At 35.3% G+C, this 20,968-nt stretch overlaps 1 protein-coding gene across 1 annotated transcript in view; it reads right to left on the bottom strand.

Annotated features, from left to right (window-relative positions):
- Pcdh15 (protocadherin related 15) overlaps window positions 1–20,968 on the bottom strand; it is a 586,560-nt gene that overhangs the window by 307,123 nt on the left and 258,469 nt on the right. The window contains exon 9 of the mRNA XM_051186893.1: window positions 7,179–7,287. Within this exon, the coding sequence (XP_051042850.1) occupies window positions 7,179–7,287 (109 nt within the window). The remainder of the gene's footprint in view (window positions 1–7,178; window positions 7,288–20,968) is intronic.

Here is a 20,968-nt window from a genome sequence, read left to right as displayed (position 1 = left end):
TATTCACATCCTTTTCTGCATTTATAACTTATTTCTTTTTACTGTGGTAGAATTCTTCTGCTCTATCAGTATACCATGTTTTACCTGTTCTTGTGTTTGTGAGGATTCTAATAGCATTTAGTCACAGATGCAGTTTCTTTACTACTCTTGTGCACATTAGTAAATGAGCGTTGCTGTCCTTTTATCTTGGTTAAATAGCCAGAGAGCAAGCTCCTAGCAGATGTTGCATCTAAATGTTTTATTAACCATTTAAGGCAGCACAGTTGTAAAAATCTCAGATGTTTGTTGGGTAATCACTACCTCACTGTTGATTCACATGGCCCATGGTCAAAGTACCTTCCATGAGGTTCATATTTCAGGAGTCATATTTACTAATTGTCTCTTGGGTCCACCTTCCTAAGAACCAATTTAGATGAAATCATACAGTTAATTGGCTTCTTCAATTCAGTATGACACATTAGAGATTTGTAGGAGTATCTGTTACCATTTTTTTTTCATTTATGACCATGCTTATCTTATTTTTTTTTAAATGCCAGATTTCCAAGGTGACAGAACCATTTGATACTTCCATCAGTATTGCATGGTCTTTCTGTATTCTTCATGTGTTTTCTAGCAGCCGAAGAGATCAGTTTTCAAATTTGGGCAATTCTAATAAGCATGCAGTCATAGTCATTGAGTTATAACTTGGATCTCTTTAAAGGCAAATAAACTAAAGCAACTTTTACTTACGTTTTATAGCTATATATTTTCTATGATAAATCATCTATTCAAATTTTATCCAAATTAGAATTGAGCTGCCTTTTCTTATTACATTGTCACTTTCCATATTTCCAGTGACAGACTTCTGTTACGTATACATTTTGCTGGTCTAGACCTTTTTTTTCTGTCACTTGCCTTTGCAAATCAGTTAACAATATCCTTTATTTTTTCCTAAACTTTAGATTTTTTCTGTTTCTAACTTGGCATTGGCTGTATTTAAGAAATGAAAGATAACTGTAAGACTGCTAAAAATTTCAACTGTGTTGTTTGCAAGATGAGGTCTATAACTTTATCTCTTCGATGAGCTGTCAATTGACACACAGAGATATGAGTTGTATTTGATTGTGTTTGCTAACTCAGCTGTTGGGTGTTGTTGGGAGCAAATGTGAACTGTTCATGGAATTTCTGTCTCTACTGCGTCATTTTGTGCTTTGTGTCCTTTCTCAATGTCCTGAGACTTTTTATGAACCTGAGACCCTTCTAAGAGCAGCCCCCTACATCACTGTGAGCACAGTGCTAGTAGGCCACTGGTTCCACAAAGTGCCTAAAGGTCCTTTAATGTCTTATATTCAAATTCCTGCCCCTGATATGTCCTCAACATTTTCTTGAACTGAGGGAGAAACTTTCAATTCAGACACTTTACTTCCAAGATAAGTACAAATTCAGTTGTATGTGTTTTAACGAATACATTTCCATCTAAGAAATCACTTATTTTTATTGTTTATTATATTGAAGATGTGTTTCTAATATACTGATGAGGGACATTAACCCATATAAAATTCTAATTGATATATGCAGAAATATAAAAGCCTTGTTTATTACTGCCATGAAGACATGAAAGCTAATGATTATTTCCAAAGCTAACATTAGAGATAAGTAATGATTCATTTTATAAGTACCAATCAAATATTACTAATGAAGATATTAAAAACAAAAGAAAATTTAATATGTAAGTTATCTTCAACTGATTGTCTATAAATCCTTTTCAGTGATGCACAAATGTTGAGTGCCTAAGAGAAGTGAAGGTATTGAGGTATCAGATTATCCAAGGACACACATGAATGTGGAAAACCAAGGTCTCTTCAGGTCACTAAGATTTATCACAGGAAAATGTACTTTTCATTCTAAGCACCAACTCTCTAACCATCTGGAAGTGCTACTCATCCACAAACATTTCCAAAGCTCTGCGCTTTCTGCAGTAAATCCACATCTTCCTTAAATCTAGGGTAAACACTACTAACATTGCAATCCTCTGATGTTAAGTTCAAAGGCTAGTCCTTTAATATTTACATTCCTCTGATGTTACCTACAAAGGCTACTCCTTTGTAGTAAATACAATAATTTGACAATTTTAATATTATTTTTCTTTAGAATTTAAAACTTACATTTTCATCAAATTATCCCCATGTACCAGTTCTTATAATACCTAATACCTCTAATGTCTTCCTCATCTCCCTGAATGATCAACATTGTAGAGAAGGGAAAAGTTGCGTGAGGGAAATGCAACATAGGAATGATGTGTAAATTATGTGATGTTTAAAAGGTCAACACACAGAGGATGATTCATCCCTAAGATAGCTCATACTATATTAAAAAAATAAAATAACAACAACAATAACAAAAGCAAGCAAAACAATAGAAAATACTGTGTTCTCCCCTTCACAATTACAGCATCTGAAATACAACATAGAATGTCATGTGCTTGAGACATTTTCTTCAAGATTTTAATGGACATATACATGAGAATCCACACATTCCTGTGACTTCTGTAGTGTGACTGTACTGTACACCCTGCTGTGACAAAGTAAATGCATAACGTAGACTTTAGTGTTCATGGAGTTTTAGAAACAAATTTGAAACTGGGGTTTCTGGTTTTACTTTTTCGTTCTTAACTTGTTCATGAAACCAACCTTTTAGTTGCCATGGTATTTAAAATATTATTATGCATCATAACTCCATGACCAAAGTATTATATTTTAGGCAGTAACATATCTAAACAATATTTAATATGCATTACTTGTGTTATAATTACCATTCATACATATTTCATAGTACTGTCAGCTTTGCCTACTACAATAGCAAAAATCAAGTAGCCTTTCATACTACTCAAAGTGAACTTGTATCTTATGATGCTGGCTTAATGATATCATCAAATATTGCTCAAAAGTTGCTATTTAGATAAACTTAGGAACACAATTAGAACCAAGAAAGTCATATTTACACAGTATGTTTTGTATCAGTGTGCTCTTAGCATTGTACAAAGTTTGGCAGGTCTCTTTTGATTAACATGTTGTCTCAGGCCCACCGTATCCTGATGTTACTACGCAGCATCTACAGAAAGGATTCTATGTAAAGGAAGTTCCATTGTCATTCTACATATTTTCTATAAATTATTAAGAAAACAATAACCATTTTTGCTTGTTTTCAGTATGAACATATTTTGTTGTCTCTTTCTCTTGATAGTAAGTAGAAGGCAATTATCTTATGAGAGTGATTTTACTGGAGGTGTTGGGAAAATGATTGGCAGCCATCTACATGACCTACACACACCAATTCAACATTATCATTCAATGTATCTGTGTACAAGGATTAGTGGCTATATAATGTCATGTGTTGTATGGAGTCTCAGTGATTCTGGAGGACAGAATACCTACTCTCTGGCCATGGCCTGCAACAAGCAATAGTTTTAGATAACTTCTACAAACTATCTTTGATGTGATGAGATAAACTGTTGCTATTAGTGTGGTGTTAAAACTGATATGATCGGGATAGAGAGGTGGCTCAGAAGTTAAAAGCACTGACTGCTCTTCCATTGAGCCTGAGTTCAATTACCAGCAACTACATTGAGGCTCACAGCCATCTGTAATTAGATATGGTGCCCTCTTCTGGCCTGCAGGCACACATGCAAACAGAACACTGTATATTAATTGTATATATGTATGTATGATCAAAAGAAATTGAAATATATCTATATGGTTCAATACATCTAGCAAATCAAGTTTATGGTAATTTGGTGGTGTTTTGTTTTTGTCTGGGGTACTATGAAGTCTGTCTATAGTCAAAGAATATATGATGTCCCACTTAACCAGCTTTATTGTCAGTTCACAATGATCTATACTGGAGAGCAAGCTCTACAGGTAAGTTTGAGAAGACTATTTTTAGGTGTTCTGCAGGTTTAAAGCAGAGAGGTCTACAGATCTCAATTTGATTAGGATTTTATAACCTCAGCTGATCTCTTTTCACATATTGCTACTTTTGTTTTCTTTTCAATGGAAGGTGCTCTTCATAACCATTTCTGAAACTTTAATTTCAGACACTTCTCAGTTTTGCTTCTGTTTCTTTTAAGTCATCTGTTTCTCTGTTGCTATTCTGTGTTTGTTTAGGCATCATCCCCTGCTTTTCTGTTTCTATGTATGTGGTTCCATTTAGCTTTTCACACACATAGCCAGGAGACTAAATGTGTTTTCCACTGGGCTAATGTTTAGTCTTCCTGAAAACAATATTTGACTTAATTTTCTATCCATAACATCAATACTTACTGTTTCTTTCTAGTTTAATAATTTGATTCCTTCATAGATGAGCATTTTACAATTTATTATGCAGCAACTGAAGAAATCATACAATTTCTCTTGTCTGTTGCTGTACTGCTTTCTGTATGTAGCTTTATCTGCTTATATAAAGGCCATGCTCTGTCATGTAGACTGTGGAATGACTGACTGCATGGGGTTTTTGTTCTGTTTTGTCGTATTTTATTCACTGTACCCAACATACTTTCTAGCTCTTCCAGATGAGCTCTCTGAGTAGTATCATTAATTGTCCAACTCGATGTCTGAAGAGCTCTCAATTGCTGGTTTTGCAGGGGTGGAGGTTGTAGGTCAGTAAAGGAGGGCAGAGTTTAAAGGCTTCCCAAGACTTTTCTGTGTGTATACATAGCATATGTCATGCTGTTGTTCTAGATTCCAAGAGACATGGTAAAGTTTTCACATTCCAATGGATCCTCTTCTCAACCTTCCAAGCTTTTTACTTATCCCCCACTACATTAGGCAGCCACAAAGGCAAAGTATTTGCCATAAGTGTTTTAACAAATGCTCATGGGAGAAGCCATTTTGTCTTTGGTGACATGAGAGGTACTTTTTGGTGGTACTTCTGGGAACCCTCTGTGCGGTCAGAAATGAACGATGTTGATAACCGAGGCACTGAGAGATCTCCTGCTTTATTTTATCCAATGTGAGGGCTGATGAGATACATGGAGGAGTCAGGCTGGCACAGTGGGCTCTGGGGCTTCAGGAGTGAAAAGAGAACACAATTCACTGCTATTATAAAGATGTAGCTGCTTTGCTTGTATAGTCAAGGAGAAATGCAGAACCTTGGTTAATTTTCAGTCCCAATAAAGTTGATTTGGGCTCTCTTTGCCATTACTTTCCTTTCTGTTAGTTTCTTTCTTTTTTGTCTACCCTGTCCCTTACTGTTTTTGGAGGGGCATATTAGTCAGCTTTGTGTCACTATTATTTAAAAAACAAAAACAAAACCCTGAGACAGACTACTTATTTTAAATAAAGTTTATTATACCAGAGTTACTTAGGTTCAAGGCCATGTTTAGTAGGGCCCATTACTTCAGGCTCCTAGTATGAATGGCAGATGGAAACTGCAAGTCAGAATGAGTGATGGAGAGAGAAGACAAACCAGGGTCCGTCAGTCTCCTCCCTGTGCATGTTCCAGTGACCTAAGGACCCTGCTAGGACACTTTGCACAGGTATACAGAACCTTCAGCACCACTGCCCTAGACATTAAGGTTTTGCATTGTGTCCCTTTGGGGACAGTAATCCAATCACGGGGTGGTGGTGGTGGTGGTGGTGGTGATGGTGGTAATTCTTTAAAGGTCTTACTGGACTGTCTTTCCTAATTTCATCTATAAGAGACTGAATCTTTCATCTAAACTTTCAAGTCATCACTGAATTTAATGTCAGTCCTTACTCAGAATTATAACTTCATATTATTGAAATAACAAATGTAAAATAAAACCAAATAGAAATATCCAAATGTATGTGTATTTCATGTTCATCTCCCTATTGTTACACACAGGAAAACCAACAGTTAAACAGCAAATCTATTTTAAGAAATATTAAACTCTATTATTTGAAGAAGGGTGTCACTTTCATTATCAATTCTGCAGATTTTCAAATGATATCCCTGGGTGTTTCTGTCAATCCATCAATATTTTTCTGTTTCTTTTTGTAGAAAAGCTTGGCAAGCCCACCATGGGCACTAATGGCTCAAGGTGCCAAAGAACTGACAGGTTATGAAAGGACTTTGAGTGCAGTAGCTATAATTCTACTTGTTTCTGCAGACACCAGCTTTCCTGACAAAATGGCTGTAGTCATAGCTGGGCAGCTCTTTTAGAAACATTTATCTCTTCCTCCTCTGTGTATTTTAATTCTGCTTTTGATATTTTTATACCTACATATCCTTTTTTTTTAATCTGAGGAATTTACCTCTCACCCTTTCTATTTACAGTAAAGATAGATGGAAATATTTCATAATTTTCTTCAATTAGTGGATCAAACATTTCATGTTTCCTGTTATTTATAACAAGACAACTATTAGGCTTAACAAGACTTATATTCGTAAGAACAACAACAAAAATAATAATAATTCAATGGGAAGATCTCTGCACTTGGCCTGAGTTTTATACATTGCTCTAAAGACCAAAGTCTTGAACTAGAACTATGGGGACAAATTTTAGAAATACCACTTCTAAGTATGGCACTGTAAAATTGTATGGAACCTGCTTAATACGGTGCATATGAGCCCACAGGCTGGAGGCAGAGACACAGACTGGGACTGGAAGATAACACTGATCTTTTATGGGGTCATCCAAAGTCAGCAAATCCTAGTCAGAGATGCTAGCCTCTCCCATGAAACTGTCACTCCAGAGCCCCATCAGTCACACAAAATCAGAAACATGTACATTTTATCAACATAACTTAAGAACGGTTTTGTCAAATCTCCTCTTTTCTGTATCTTGTGCAAATGGTAACACACACAGAGCTGGATTAGCACAAACACTGATTCCAGAGCAGAAAAAGACTCTGGGTAGCATAGCATGTTCCTGGCTGGTAGTCCTTCTCTTCTTTCAGGACCTTCAACAAAGCCCATATTTCCTTTGATTTCAAAACAGCAAAACAAAATCACTGAATAAAGCTTTAAAGTTGATCTGTATCTTGTTTGTTTTTTATAAAGGCAATATTGTCTGCTCTGTAACATTTTACTGAGATAGGAAGCAGGAAACTTCAGATTTCTATCTACTGTTATATATGTGACTTTCAATAAGGGAAGCCTTGTTGTTAAAGAGCTTAATATGATATTGAGGGGATTCATTCATAGATTTCTAACAGGATAAAATGTTGGCAGATACAAACCGACAAGGATGGAGTAGAGGATGCCGGGTCGATCGGATGGTGGTTGGATGTTTCGGTCCTGATCAATGGCTTGGATAGGTGGGGTCACCAAAATGGGGTTCAGTTCTTCCTGAAAAAAAATTCAGAGTGTTTAGCTGTGCTGCACACTCACATTTCAGGGAAAGCTGGAAGAAGAATGCTTGTTTGAATCTAGACAGCTATATACTCACTAAGCAGGCACCGAAGCTCAACTGCCTGGACGTATACTTTCCCTAGTTAATTCTACATCTGAAGAGGAAATGGTCCTCTCTCAAATTTGAAATGAAAACACGTAGTAGCTATGTGCACAGAATTTAACTAAGGGATTTTCCCAGGAGGAATTTACAGGAGAAAAATTACAGTGTTAAGCTGCCTACAGGACTTAAGTGAAATGTAAAGTCATCAAACAGCTCTTTATGTGCATTCTCTCTGTTTTAGAAAAGATCCATGACTCTATATCCTTTCAATCTCAAATTATTTATTTTATTTGAATAATTACAGTGAAATTGGAAAAAAAACATTCAAAATAAAAGCTACATCACTCAAGTGTTATGTAATTAAAAGAGTCCATATGAACATAAAAGTGTTCATTTAACTAGTAGTGGTGTGAAAAGATTCTGTACAGGATGATAGTGGAGTCCTTTATGTCATTGTTTCTCAGCGTGATGTTCAGCTGTATCCACTATAATGGTGTGGGTAAGGTGAATGGGCAGGTAAATCAAAGCTGGGTGCATTGGTTCCTCTTTCAGAGGACCCTGCTTAAGTTTTCAAAACCCACACTGCATTTCACAAGTCTCTGTAACTCCAGTTGCAGGGTTTCCAGTACCCTCTTCTAGACTCCACAGGCACTGTACAACATGGTATAGCTATGTGCATGCAGGCAAACACTCATACTAGACATAAATATTAAATAACACATCTTTAAAAGAGGATAGGGACTTTATGTTTTGAAAGGGACCAAGCACTATGTTTAGTTTAGGCTCTTGTAGTCAGAGGTCTGGGAGGCAGCCTTTCAGATCTGCCATTACATTTCAGATCTGCCACTAGAGCAGAGGATGTACAAGCAGACATTACTCAATTAAATGAGAAAAGGATGACGTGCATGCTGAAGGGAACAATAAAAACCCCACTTAACATATCAGCTTGGGAAACTACAGTCGATAAAGTTTTGAAAAGATATTATTTCCTGGAGGTTCTCTCAGGGAATTAATTATACTGCTTTTCATAGTGACTAAAGAAAAAATGTTTTTTTTTGTTTGTTTGTTTGTTTGTTTTACATGCATTAAGTAAACCTCCACTAATCTCTTTGAAACAATGCTCTTAGAACATAGTTTAGGAAACATTAGGGGTGAACAACTCTCAGCCAAAATAAATAAATGGTGAGTCTAAAGCGAAATCAGTTTTTCCTCCATGTCTGAGAAGTATTACAACAAACATGTTTTTATGTGGTTTATTGTGAACTGAAGAACACTGAACTATGCTGTGCACTCTTTGGAAGATCCAGCAGTTTAAATCCTCAGTGGACATGGCACGGTGTTGGCTTATACTTAAAATGAGCTGTGTATGATATTAACTAACCACAGGCAATACATCTTTATTAAAATTTTAGGGGTGGATTATAATAATTGGCCAATGGTTAGTACTTCACATACATTTCAGGGGCTGTATAATTGTTTAGATGTTTTCTGAGTGGTATCACTATATTTTCTTATAAGTAATGAGACATTGATAGCAACAATTTTGTAACATCGTATCTCATCTTCTTAATGTGGTTTTAGAACCATGTATATATCACCTCACAATAAAAATTGTCCCATTAGATCCAAATGAGTTTTCTTTTTCTCTCTACTATACATACAGAAAATCTTCTGGAATTCTCTAGCTTTCTTCTCCTCATCCCTTCCTTATTTTCATTGTTCCTCTCCCTGTATTTTATTTTCTGTTACTATTTCTTTTCCTATCTCCCTCTCTCACATAGCACCCTTTTAATAGTCAGTTCATATCAGATATAAGGATGTGGTTTTCCCTAAATTGAAAAATGTTCAGGGTTCTATCAGTTAAGAGTTGAACAGCACTTTTCAGTCTGTCTGAAGAGAACTTGCTTCAGAGTTAAGGCCTACTTTAACTCATTCACTTCTACTTCACTAATTAACTCTTCAGTAGCTTTCAGTAGCATTCTGATAGACCTAGGGAGGCTCTTAAAAACTGAAGATCCTCTATGATCCAACTGTGTGCCCCAAAATCAACTATTTCAAGGAATTCTTGGAAGTCTCTGATGATTGGATAGAAAAAAAAACCCAATTTTCTTATCCATAATTAAAATAAAAACCTAGAATCTGAGCTATTCTCTTGGAGTATCAGGTAAAGAAATCTCATACTGAGAGCACTTTGCTCTCCTCATTTCTGGAGAGCCACCATGCTACCAACCCAGCACAAGTTTTGTTAATTCATCAGGTAATTTACAAACCACTGTCATTATTATGTAAGCTTGTTGAAAAAAGCATTTGGGTATTTAATTACATTTTTTCAAGTTATATAAACAATAGGAAAACTGAAAATAGCACAGCAAATAAAATCAGTGGGGATGGAGAAGTGTAAATTAGATTCCTCATCTTTTATCATTGCTTGTTAATAAGTCCCATAAAATAAAAAGTGAGTACATGAAAGAGATATGGATGTGATTTAGAATTACTTTAACATTGAAAAAATTAAAAAAATGTAAACACTTCAGGAAACTTTGTCTAGAAGGAGGGAATGGGATTTTATATACCTAAATATATACCTAAAGTATTTAATATTATTGGACTAGCTCGCTAGTATATGTGTAATATTTTATATTATAAGAAATAAATGTAGTAATATGAGTAAAAAAAAAAAGATAATCCCTCTATGTAAAAAGCTTTTTTCTAGACTATTTAGAGAAGTGCTAATTTTAAATCTTTTGTTAACATATTAAAACTGATATTTTCTCTTGTCCTCCAAATGCTTGCAACCCATTAATAGAATTTTCTCATCTGTTATCATTCAGGAGTTTGGCAGAAAACTCAAGGTTTATAGTTGTGATGGCTATTATTTGTTGTCAACTTGACTACATCTGGAATTAACTAACAACCCAAATTGCTGGGTGCATCTGTGAAGGATTTTTAATTAATTGGATCATTTAAGGTATGAAGATCCAACTTAAATTCAGATCACTTGAAATCAGAAGAACTACCCTAAATCTGGGCCACTCTTTGAAGAAGGAAGCTTGTTCTATTTGCCTGCTTGCCCTAGATCTCTCTGAGCTAGTGTTACAGCCTATTTCGTAGGGAATTCTATATGCTCTGAAGACCAGCAGAAACAGCAAACCTTGTGGACTGAGCAACTGCTCGATTCTTGGACTTTCCATCAGCAGATAGCTATTGTTAGAGTAGGTGGACCACAGTCTGTAAGCCAGCCTAACATACCATCTATATGTTCCTTTAGAGAACCCTAACTAACATAATAATAAATAAATAAATAAAATAAAGGAGATTACTTCTCAAACAAATCATTACCTTTAAATCTGAGAAATTTTAAATATTACAGCATACTGAGGGTTATACTTAATTGGGGATGACTTTGTTAAAATTAATTAACTTTTTATGAAGTCATCATTTCAGTTTGAAAGGTGTATGTATTCTTTATAAGGAACAGTACAAATTGTATGTTTTCTGTTTTGAGCTTATGTCTACACTAAAATCTCTATAGTAAACAGGACCAGGCTTAGGCAAAGCTCAGAGACAACTATTAAAATGTCCAGAAAATATGGTACATTTATACAATGGAGTACTACTCAGAAGAAAAACACAATGGAATCCTGAAATTTGCAGGGAAATGGATGGAACTAGAAGAAATCATCCTGAGTGAGGTACCCAGTCACAAAAAGATAACCACTGTATGTACTCACTCATGGATTTTAGACATACAGCAAAGGATTACCAGCCTGTAATTCACACTGCCAGAAAAGCTAGGAAACAAGGAGAACCCTAAGAGAGACATACAGGGAATCTGAGAGAAGGGGAAAGGGACAAGATCTTCCTAGCAAATTGGGAGCATGGAGGGAGGGGAGAGGAAGTTAGAAGAAAGAGAACGGGTGAAGAGGAGGGGAGAGGTGGGCATGAAGGAACAGGAAGATTGAGAAAGAGAAAGAATAGAGGAGAAAAAAGAAAAGAGATCCATAATAGAAGGAGCCATTATAGATTTAAGGAGAAATGTGGCATTAGGGAAATGCTTAGAGATCTACAAGGATGAACCCAACTAACAATCTAAGCAATAGTGGAGAGGCTACCTTAAATGCCCTTCCATGGTAATGAGATTGACGACTACCTTATATGCCATCCTAGAGCTTTCACCTAGTAGCGGATGAGACAGAAGCAGACACCCATAGTTAAACACTAGCAAAACTCCTAGAATTCATTTACAGAGAGGGAGAAGAGATGAGCAAAGGGGTCAAGACCAGGCTGAAGAAACCCACAGAAACTGATGACCTGAACAAGGGGGAGCTCATGCACCCCAGTCTGATAGCTGGAAAAGCAGCATAGTACTGACCCAGACCCCTGAATGTGGGTGTCAGTTAGGAGGACAGGGCAGTCTATGGGGCCTCTGGTAATGGGTCAGTAATTATCCCTTGTATATGAATGGACTTTGGGAGCCCAACCCACATAGAGGGATACTCCCTCAGCCTAGACATATGGAGAGCCCTGCCCCAAATGATATGACAGACTTTGAAGACTCCTCATGGAAAGCCTCACCCTCTCTGGGAAGCAGAAAGGTGATGGGCTGGAGTTTGGTGGGGGTGATAGGGGAGTATGGGAAGATGAGGGAACTGGGATTGACATGCAAAACAACTTTGTTTCAAATTTAAATTAAAAAGGAAAAAAAAATTCCTAGGAATGCATTCCATGTAACAAGAATTCTTTGCTGAGAGAGCAAAGAGCAGAGGACCTGGCTGTAGCTCAGCTGGAAGTTCACTGCATATTGAATACTTAGAAGAATAACCAGGTATTCAATGATAAACTAATTCATTAATGTGCCACATAATCCATTTCACAAAGATAGCACTCTAAGTGAAATAAAAGCAGAAATCAATAAAGAGAGAGTCTAAATAGATACAGAAATACTCAATATAATTATAACTCAAAAACTTATTTGAAAAGTTACTGATAGAGTTCTTACATAGCATATAGGAGATCATTGGCATAATCCTAACATGGCAAATATCAAAACAGCCTTAGTTGCAGAGTGAGAATCTTGTCTAAGTGTACAGTCAAATGAATACCTAAACATATAAAGCACATCTTAAGAAAATTTATTGCTTATGATTCATTACTGAATTACACTGTATCTCGCAGATATGTAGTTACTATATGTGAACCAAAACTGTTTAATAAAGGTCAATATGAAAATGTTTACTACTCTAATTTGATCTTTACACATTATATAAATTATCACACTGCACTTTAAAAAAAATCTTATTAACAGCATTAATAAAAATGACTAAATAGAAATATTGGTGTTTACATATGGATAACAGTGGTATCTTCACACATTTAAATCTGCAAAATACCACTGGAGAGTTGGAAACAAATTAGCTGAATATTCAATTAAGGGCCTTGTTTTGTTATCTCCTCCCCTTCCCTGAGATAGGATTTCTTTGTGTAGCCTTTCCAGGCTGGCCTGGAACTCACAGAGATCCACATGCTTATATACCACCCTTGTGCTGGGATCAAAGGCATATGCCACCACCACCCAGCTAAGGAGCTCTAAGACACAGTGTGAAATGGTTAAGGATGAACAAAATGACGCCATATGCATGATCACATGTATAATATGGCAGCGTGTACAATCTGGCAGATGAAGTAAGCAGAGACACTTAGTTCAGATCATTGAGTACCAAAATATCTTAGTTTTTGAACTTCCAGAAAATAAATATTTTCCTGATCCACCTATTTTTATCCCTAAATTAATATGAGATATGTGACTAAGACTTATATCTGGAATGTCAACCTACATAAAAAAAAAAAAAAATTAGTGAAGATTAATGTGTATGGTATGCTGACTTACTCAGGAGCACAGTAGTTGCCCTTTAACTTGTAAACTATGTTCTTGAGAACAGAATTCTTCTTACATGCAGAAGTCATGTGACCATGTATGGAACTGGACAAGTAGCAGGTTCAATTCCTTTTCTGGCCAACTGTTAATGTATCTTCCAGGCTGTTTATATTGGACCATTACTCTTAGAAGAAGACCTTTTGATAACTACTCCCAGAAGAGTCAATTTGTGATTGCAGAAGGAATTCCTCCCAGATGTGTGAAATGCCAATCAGTTTACCAGGTCTGTTTGGATGTGAATCCTCCCTGGGAGGTGGGAACTCCTGTCTGTTCTTATCTCCCCATTTCTCTTAGGTTGTGACCTGTCTGTCTAGGGTATGTAGCTGGTACAGGTTGCAATTACAGAGCCATTCATGACTCAAATATGTCTGGAAAAATTTTGAAAGTGTGGTTCAAAATCTATCTTCTGTACTATGTCTTTATCAAGAACTGTATTTGTAATGTAGAAAACACCTGATTCATCTTTATAAACCACAGCCTAATGCCTAGTGAATCCTAACACAATTTCACAACCAAATTGAACTCCAGGAGACAGAGACAATCCACCTGAACAGTGAGGGATTCTTGTGCTTTCCCACTGGAGCCCAGCTGCTGTGTGACACATATCTAAATTGAGTTATATGCATGAAAGTGGAGGCTCGCACTGTAAAGATAATCACAGATGTTCTCAACAATCCATTATAAAGCTCAGTTTGTCATTGGATGGTTATGAAAGTCAAGATGCTTTCACTAAGAGTACTTGCTTCTCCGGACTAGCATCACTGAGATGTACTTTGTCTTCTACGCTGATCCTAGACAGAACTTTCAAGCATGGTTATTGTGGTCTTATGAGAAGACAAATATTATGCAGTTGAAGTTTGGCTTTCAAATAGTTTAAGTACAAATTTTGTCATTACAGATTGTCAACCAGAATTTTTTAAGGAGTTTTAGCTCTCCACTTTTATGGTTCAAACCACTCCTTGTGCTAAAATTTCAGATATTTGAAATTTTGGCTATTTTAGCTTACATCAGACAAATGGGAGTCATGATCTATAGAATTATAAGATTTAACCTTATTATATCAGATATATATCCAAAAGGTACACAACCAATTTGAGTCTAAAAATCCAGATATTTCATATATAACAGACAATCTTTAAAATAATTTCAGAAGTCATTATATATTAAGTATTTTCTATGTTATTACTGGGAAAATATATCCTATGTTTACATAAATTTATCAGATCTAAAATTAAAGTCCTATATTTGATCCCAGAAGACTGATTATTGAAGTCTTTAATCACAAGGGATTCCACTAAGAGAGACAGTGTTAAAATCCTAAGTAGACTTCAGCTTAGCATTCCATGTTCTTATTTGCCTGAATAACATATGTTATAATGGAACAATATAGATTAAATGAAACTATATTAATCCTTAAGATATTATGCGAACTCTAAAATAAATAGGACTGGATGCACCCCCATGGAAGAAAAACTTGTTTCCTGTCATCAAAAAATAAAAAAAATAAAAATAAAAAATATAAACAGATTTGGATACTGTCTTATGGTAATATAAGTACTACTTTTACTTCTATATTCAACTTATGAAGTCCTGAAATTAAAATTTTATCAGTGTTTAGATATTTATTCCAAATTTTAATAATCTTACAGGATTGGAAAAGCTCCATTAAAATATTAAAAGCCATTTATTATATATTCAAAACTCAAATTAAATAATTTGAAAATTTGGCATGTTATAAATTTCATACTTAAATGATTACATTTAACCACTTGTATTTACCACTGAATTACTTTATTAATGCAATGCTTTTTGTATTTGAACAGGTATTTATCTTTTTAATGTTCATAAACACTAGTTGATTTGCATTTTGAAGACATTATATATCTCTTCAATAAAATAATATTTAGAGTACACATCAGAGAAGCCTTGGGTATTATTATTTTCCTTTTATGTTTTATTATAAATTCAATATTTTTCAAGACAACTTTGGAGATGTTCTGTCATGGACTTGCTTATATGTATGCATTAAATAGTACAGAAATGAATATCAAACTCAACATGTTCTTGCATACATTTGTATATAAACAAACAGACTTTCATGATCCCTTGAGAGACTACTTGCTTTTATTTGGCTTATTTGGTTTTGGCAAGCTGTAGAAATAAAATGTTGGCTGAAAGCTATCTGAAAATCTTATATGCTCTCAGCCTTTGGTATATTTTTGAAAGGCAAACTTGGGTGAGTGGCAAGGCCAACTAGATTGCATTGAAAGCCATTATTATGATATGTTAACAAATGGAGCCATTATGTATAGTCGTGAAGCTTATATATTCTATAATGAAAGATACCTGGCTCTTATTAGTCTTCCAAACAACACTGATAATTACCTTCCTTGACTATTAGTGGAAAGAGCATAGTGCAGATGTCATATGACCACAACTCATGAAAATAATATCAATACCTACAGAGCCATTGGAATTTTATATTATACCCAGACAAATAACTACATCCACTGGGGTAACAACAAAAATCTCTTTGTTTTATTATCTCAATGCTGGAACTTTGTGACCCTTTCAATATTAAACACATTTTCTCTGATGTGAACCCAAATTTCTCTCAGGTGTATATTTATCTATGTGCCAGAGATTGAAATCACTTACAAACTTTGCATTTGAATATTCTGAAGTTGCACATATGAGTGGTTTTGCCAAATTCCAATTTTCAAAATGTTCCTTTGAATCTCTACCTTCAAAATTTATTCCCTCAGAAGTCTATGTCTCTGACACAGTGATTCTTCAAATCATCTCTAGACAGGGAGTCAGCCCCCTTGTTATTTCCTAGAAGTAGGCTATAAAATCTACAACAAAGAAAGGAAGCCTGTTTGGGTCATTTCATTCTGTACAAACCACAGAGTCCCAAAGCACTGTTGCAAATCAAAGACAGGTGGGTTAGCTTCCAGGACTCTATATTGACAACCTTCCAGTTCCAGGGTATCCACTGTGCAGACACAGAGAAGAGGATTTACACATAGTAGAAATGTTTCTCACAACTGTTTCCAGCAGTCTCTTTGCTTCTTTGATGGCTTTCATTGTTTTGTTCCTTACAGCATTGGGTCTGATTGAGAATTTAGTCTCTTCCCTCTCCATTCTAAACCTGAATTTCAGGAATACTCAAGATGATGGTGAGAACCTTCATGTACTTTGGACGGGAGGGAGGAGAGTGGGCAGTCAAAAAAATTGCTCTATGACAATGAAGAGAAAATCTTGGGAGAAGTCGTTTATAAGTTTTGACTTGTTGCATGTAAAAGTTGTTGTGTTGAGTCCTTGTGGTGACTTCATTATGAAAAGATAATTCCATTCTGGGCTTGCTTGTTAACAGGAACTTTGTGAGCATTTTAGGGTGGTTCCCTTACTCTGTCTAGCTCAAGTTTCTTTAATCAAAAGGGTAGGAAGAGAGAATGAGAAAGACAAGCACTCAAATGAATACAAGATAATGTAAGGGAAAATAAGGAAAATAAATAGTTAATTTTAAAAAAAAGTCCTATGTCAGAATTGTGGTTTCACATGAAATGCCCTGCCTAGTCTCATGTGTGTGAACAAAATGTCTCCTAGCAATCTATGGGAAGGTGATGTCATTAGGACCAGGTCTTGGAGCATCATTATTTTCTGACTTCCACATATGCACTGTGGCATGGGTGTGCCCACATGTGTACATTGTGGACCCACAATTTAAATAATCCTTAACAGCATTTTCTTCATCAAATAAATTAGCACCAATTAAAGGCAGATCTAGCAGCGAGCCTGGGGGATGTTGAGAACATGATCAGGGTCAGATAAGTTGCAGGTTACAGTCTAGAAAACCTGGTAGTCTTGTGACAAGTTTAAAGTGCTTGAAACTCAGAATGAATGCACACTCTTTGAGCAACACTGAAAATATGCTCAGAGGCACATGTATAAGAAGATGCATAACACATTGGCTGTTTTCCTGAAATACGTTCTTCATTAAAGTATGACACAAGAAACTTCAGATCATTACTTATCTGTTCAATGGATTATTACAGTTGTAGTTCATTGATGGGATCACTACTGGGATGAATAGAATATTGGCAGAACTTCAGCAGTCCATTTTATATGTTCTTCATCCATCATTACCCAATTCCATTCAGAAAAAAAACCCATCTTCTAATATCACAAACTAACAAAATGCTAGTTGTCTTGAATTTTCTATTAAGTGAGACTATATATCCTGTTGAAGCTCATCCATTCTTGCTTCATGCCTTACATTCATGTGAGATGCATATACAAAGTACCTCATTTTAATATTTATAAAATAGTTTATTAGATGAATAAGTCAAGCACTATTTGTTCATGTCTGAAAAGTCACTGGAGATAGGCTGGCTTAATTTTATTCTAGGGTATTATGAAAAACCCTACCAGACCCTCTTGGATGGTTACACATATGGACAGGGGTGCAGTAAACCTAAGAATAAATCATCTGAAGAAACATATGGCCTAATAGATGGCATTACTACTGTTCTTCAAGAGATGTCTCATGTTTATCATTTTAAGTGCAGAATAATCCCACCTGTTTCACATCTTTGCCACCATTTATAATTCCAATGCATAGGAACATTGCAACCCTTTAAAACTGTGTGTTTGGTTTCACAGTGGGTTAAACTTGAATTTGTTAATGACATACAGGATTGACCAACCATTTTCTTCTCTTGCCTGTTTTATATTTGCCCTGTTGTCCAGAATTTCATGAATTTATACAAATAACCTATATACAAATCCAAGTCTTCTTTCCTGCTTAATGTTTTATAAATATCACATCATCTATGACTTATATTTGATTCTTTGTCTTGTGAATTATATATTTAGTGTATATATATATATATATAGTAGTATAACACAGAAGTGTATATTTAATATAGTTCATTTTATCCCTTCCCCTTTCACTGACAACTGCCTAGTTCTGCTGTACATAATATGACCACCCATGATATACATGGCATTTTTCTTACCTATTACTATTTACACAATGTTCAATGTATTCTTGTCATAACTTCTCATACTTTTGATTTTTGTATGCCTGGATGTCTCTGAGTATTTCTTGAGAATATGGTTAATGCCTCTTTCTTTTTCTATCTGTAGCTCTGAATAACTCAGACGACACAAAAGCCTTCTTGAAATGAAGGGCTTCAGCTACAGATTAATTCAGTGTGTTTTTTGGGGGTCACAGATCTGAGCTTTGCTCATAAATGCTCCACAGTTTTCCACATGGAATCTTCTTACAGCTCTGAAACCTTTATATGACCACATTTTGCTACCAGTTGGAGACAGAGTTAATCCAGTCTCCAGAATAGTTAAGGAGGACGAGGGGCTCACAACACTTCACTGAGAAGGCTGCTTGGTGGCATGGATATCTTTGTTGATACATACATCACTGCCACTTGCTCTTAAAACTAGCTACAAATGGGAAATCTGAAAATAAATTATTTAATTACTACATTTAAACATAAATTAGAATTCTGGGTGAGGGAGCTGCATATTCACTTAAAAATGAACATTCTATTTGGCCTTATTAAAGTGAGCTACAATGAAATTATTTTCCATAAAATAAATCATATAGTAGTTTTTCATCCAATTTCATAAAATTGTTCTTTGTGTTTATAGTAAAACTTTGAAGGGATAATCTCATAACTCATTAGACTTTGGATGAGCTTTATGAGCGTTTGAACCTCTGAGTGTGTATCAGAACTCTAATCATGTCCAAGCAGTTGAATTAAACTAGATAATGTTTTTGATTCCTGGATGACCTCATGATAAGGGGTCAGAAATTTGTGCTCCACAAGTTAATTTACAAAATATATTGAGTGCATTTATTGATGAACACTTCTAGAAACACTTAATGGAAACACATAGGTTGATTCATAATGTGAGAATATTTCAGAACAGCAAGAATTGTATTTACTGAAGCATGTATGTTTTGAATAAAGAAAATTTTATAGAGTTAGCAAAAGTGAGGCTGACAGAGAAAAGACAAGCCTGTCACAGATAGGACTGGATAAGCTAAAAAGACAGACAGTGATAGATATAGCTAGATATAGATGAAAATGATAGGTGATAGACAGGTAAGTGTAAATGTGTAAATGATGGATACATAGGTTACAAATAGATAAATATAAACAGAGACAGTTGGTATGTAGACTGTACATTAATACTATAGTAACAATAACAATGGTGTCCTTAAGTGAACATATGGCCTGAAATGCTTTGGGAGGCCTAAAGATTTGGAGGATTTTTCTACCTCTTTGGGTCTTTTATGGATTTTTTTAAGTTTTATAAGAACACATAGAACCCATAAAGAATACTCCACAAAATATTCTCTCTTGCCAAAGGAAATACAGACTACTTTTACAGAAGCATTTGTAGAAAAATTTCTAAATTTTGGTATCAATAAGAGCTGTGACCCACAGCAGCATCTGATTCTGAACTCTTGTTGTTAAATGTGTTTCAAATAGTTTCAATGAGTTTGGATTATTCAGAGAAACTAATTTATTCTGAAATAACTCAAGAATGGATTAGCCTTAGAAGATGACTATGTTAGCCAGGCAGTGGTGTCCCACACCTTTAATCTCAGCACTCAGGAGGCAGAGGCAGGTGGATCTCTGTGAGTTCCAGGCCAGCTTGGTCTTCAGAGTGAATTACAGGACAGCCAGAGCTGCTACATGGAAAAACTTTGTTTGGAAAAATCAAAGCAAAACCAAACAACCAAAATGAAAGGAAGCAAGCATGCAATAAAGAAAGATGACTATATTAACTGTAGAAATGTTCTTTATAAACACTGAATCTTAAGAGGAGTGGGTTAGAGTATTATTTACATACTAAACATTCCTTTTATACAAGATATTATCAAATAAGGTTTTCAAAAGAATATCAAAAGCATTTTATTAATTGTAAACATAATGCTGATCTATTTTTGTAATATTTTTAATTATGTGTGTTTGTGTGTGTGTGTGTGTGTGTGTGTGTGTGTGTGTAAGTGCAGATGCCTGCAAAGGCCACAAGATGGTGCCAGAGCCCCAGGAAGTAGAGTAACACATAGTTATGCATCTCTTGCTTTGGGTGCTAAGAACTGAGGTTCTTTCAAGAGCAGAAAGGATTCTTCCTCATTGGTAAGCCATTTTTCCAGCCCTACATATTTGGGTCTTACATAGTACTTTTAGTAAGCTATTGATAAATAAATAGGGCTTCTACATAAATATCTAAAATATTTTATTCATCATATATAAACACAATTATTGATCAACTGCTATTTGTTATCTAGGAAGTATGGGTCAGTATAGAAGAGATATATTACTAGCCCTTACATATGCTACTTAAAGTTTAGTAATGTTTACTATAACTATGTCTCTCATTTTACTAATATTAAATAGGTACAAATGAATTAGTGTTATTATCACAAATCATACATGAGTTTTTCTTTTAATAACTGCTTTAAAATTATTTAGTGCTTTCTCATCAGGTCCTTGGACAGGCATGTCAGGATTCTATCACTGAAATTTTGCACCCTCAGCCCTGCCCTATATTTCAAATACAACATTTTCAATTTCCTGTACAGAATTTGCATTTAGTAATAA

The sequence above is a fragment of the Phodopus roborovskii genome, unplaced genomic scaffold (genome assembly GCF_943737965.1).
Source record: "Phodopus roborovskii unplaced genomic scaffold, PHOROB, whole genome shotgun sequence".
In the NCBI taxonomy this organism is placed as follows: Eukaryota; Metazoa; Chordata; class Mammalia; order Rodentia; family Cricetidae; genus Phodopus; species Phodopus roborovskii.
The sequence above is the reverse complement of the archived record's forward strand: the minus strand, read 5'-3'. Positions and strand labels throughout refer to the sequence as shown.